The sequence below is a fragment of the Eimeria mitis genome, genomic scaffold (genome assembly GCF_000499745.2).
Source record: "Eimeria mitis Houghton genomic scaffold, Emh_scaff245, whole genome shotgun sequence".
Classification (NCBI taxonomy): Eukaryota; Apicomplexa; class Conoidasida; order Eucoccidiorida; family Eimeriidae; genus Eimeria; species Eimeria mitis.
The window spans coordinates 1,876-2,891 of NW_013570787.1; the positions used below are offsets into that span (position 1 = coordinate 1,876).

Here is a 1,016-nt window from a genome sequence, read left to right on the forward strand (position 1 = left end):
AATAGAGTAGGATAAGCTTGGTGCTTTGTCTTTGTTTGTAAGCTGCAGCAGTAGTTGCTGCAGCAGCTACTGCTGCTGCTGCTGCTGCTGCAGTTGCTGCAGCAGCAGCTGCTGCTGCTGCAGTAGTGCGTGCGCATGAACCGAAACTTTTTTAACATTTGTCGATCTACTTTTGTACGTGCTGCTGCTGCTGATGCTGCTGCTGTTGCTGCTGTTGCTGTTGCTGCTGTTGCTGTTGCTGCTGTTGCTGCTGCTGCCTCTCTTGCTGCTGTTGCTATTGCTGCTGCTGCTGCCGTTGCTGCTGCTGCTGCCGTTGCTGCTGCTGCTGCTGTTGACAGCATAGGAGTAGCAGCAGCAGCAGCAGGAATAGCAGCAGCAGCAGCAGGAACAGCAGCAGCAGAAAGAGAGACCGTAGAGGGAATATGTACGCAGGAGAGTCCGTCGCGCAACAGCAGCAACAGCAGCAGCAACAGCAACAGCAGCAGCAGCAGCAGCAGCAGCAGCAGCAACACATCCAGCAGCAATAGGATGCATCAGCATCATCATCAGCAGCAGCAGCAGCAACAGCAGCAGCAGCAGCAGCAGCAGCAGCAATACTAACAAAAAAAACAAAAACAACGAAAAGAATAATAATAATAGTGAAGACAACAAAAAACAAAAAAACAAAACAAACAAAAACAAAAATAAAAAAGCAAAAACAAAAACAATAAAAACAAAAGCAGCAACAACAAAAGCAACAAAAAAACAAAAACAAAAACAAAAAAACAATAAAAATAAAGACAAAGACAAAGACAACAAAAACAAAGACAGCGAAAAAAAACAAAATCAAAGGCAAGGAAACAAGAACAAAGACAAAGACAAAAAAATAAATAGAAAAATAAAAAATAAAAAAATAAAAATAAAAAACTAACATAAGGTGTAAATCCTGGTTTGCATGCAGCAGCTATAAACAAAACCAAAGAAAAACGAACAAAAACAAAAAAATAAAAAAAAAAATAAAAAAAAAAAAAAAAAAA

General features: G+C 40.6%; 1 protein-coding gene across 1 annotated transcript in view; it reads left to right on the forward strand.

Moving 5' to 3' along the window:
• The window catches only part of EMH_0005090 (uncharacterized protein), a gene marked incomplete at both ends in the record, with an annotated part of 854 nt that extends 327 nt beyond the window's left edge, over positions 1 to 527 (forward strand). Inside the window, 2 exons of the mRNA XM_013497061.1 lie at positions 1 to 6; positions 339 to 527. Coding sequence (XP_013352515.1) covers positions 1 to 6; positions 339 to 527 — 195 coding nt within the window. The remainder of the gene's footprint in view (positions 7 to 338) is intronic.
• Between the last annotated feature and the right edge of the window lie 489 nt (positions 528 to 1,016).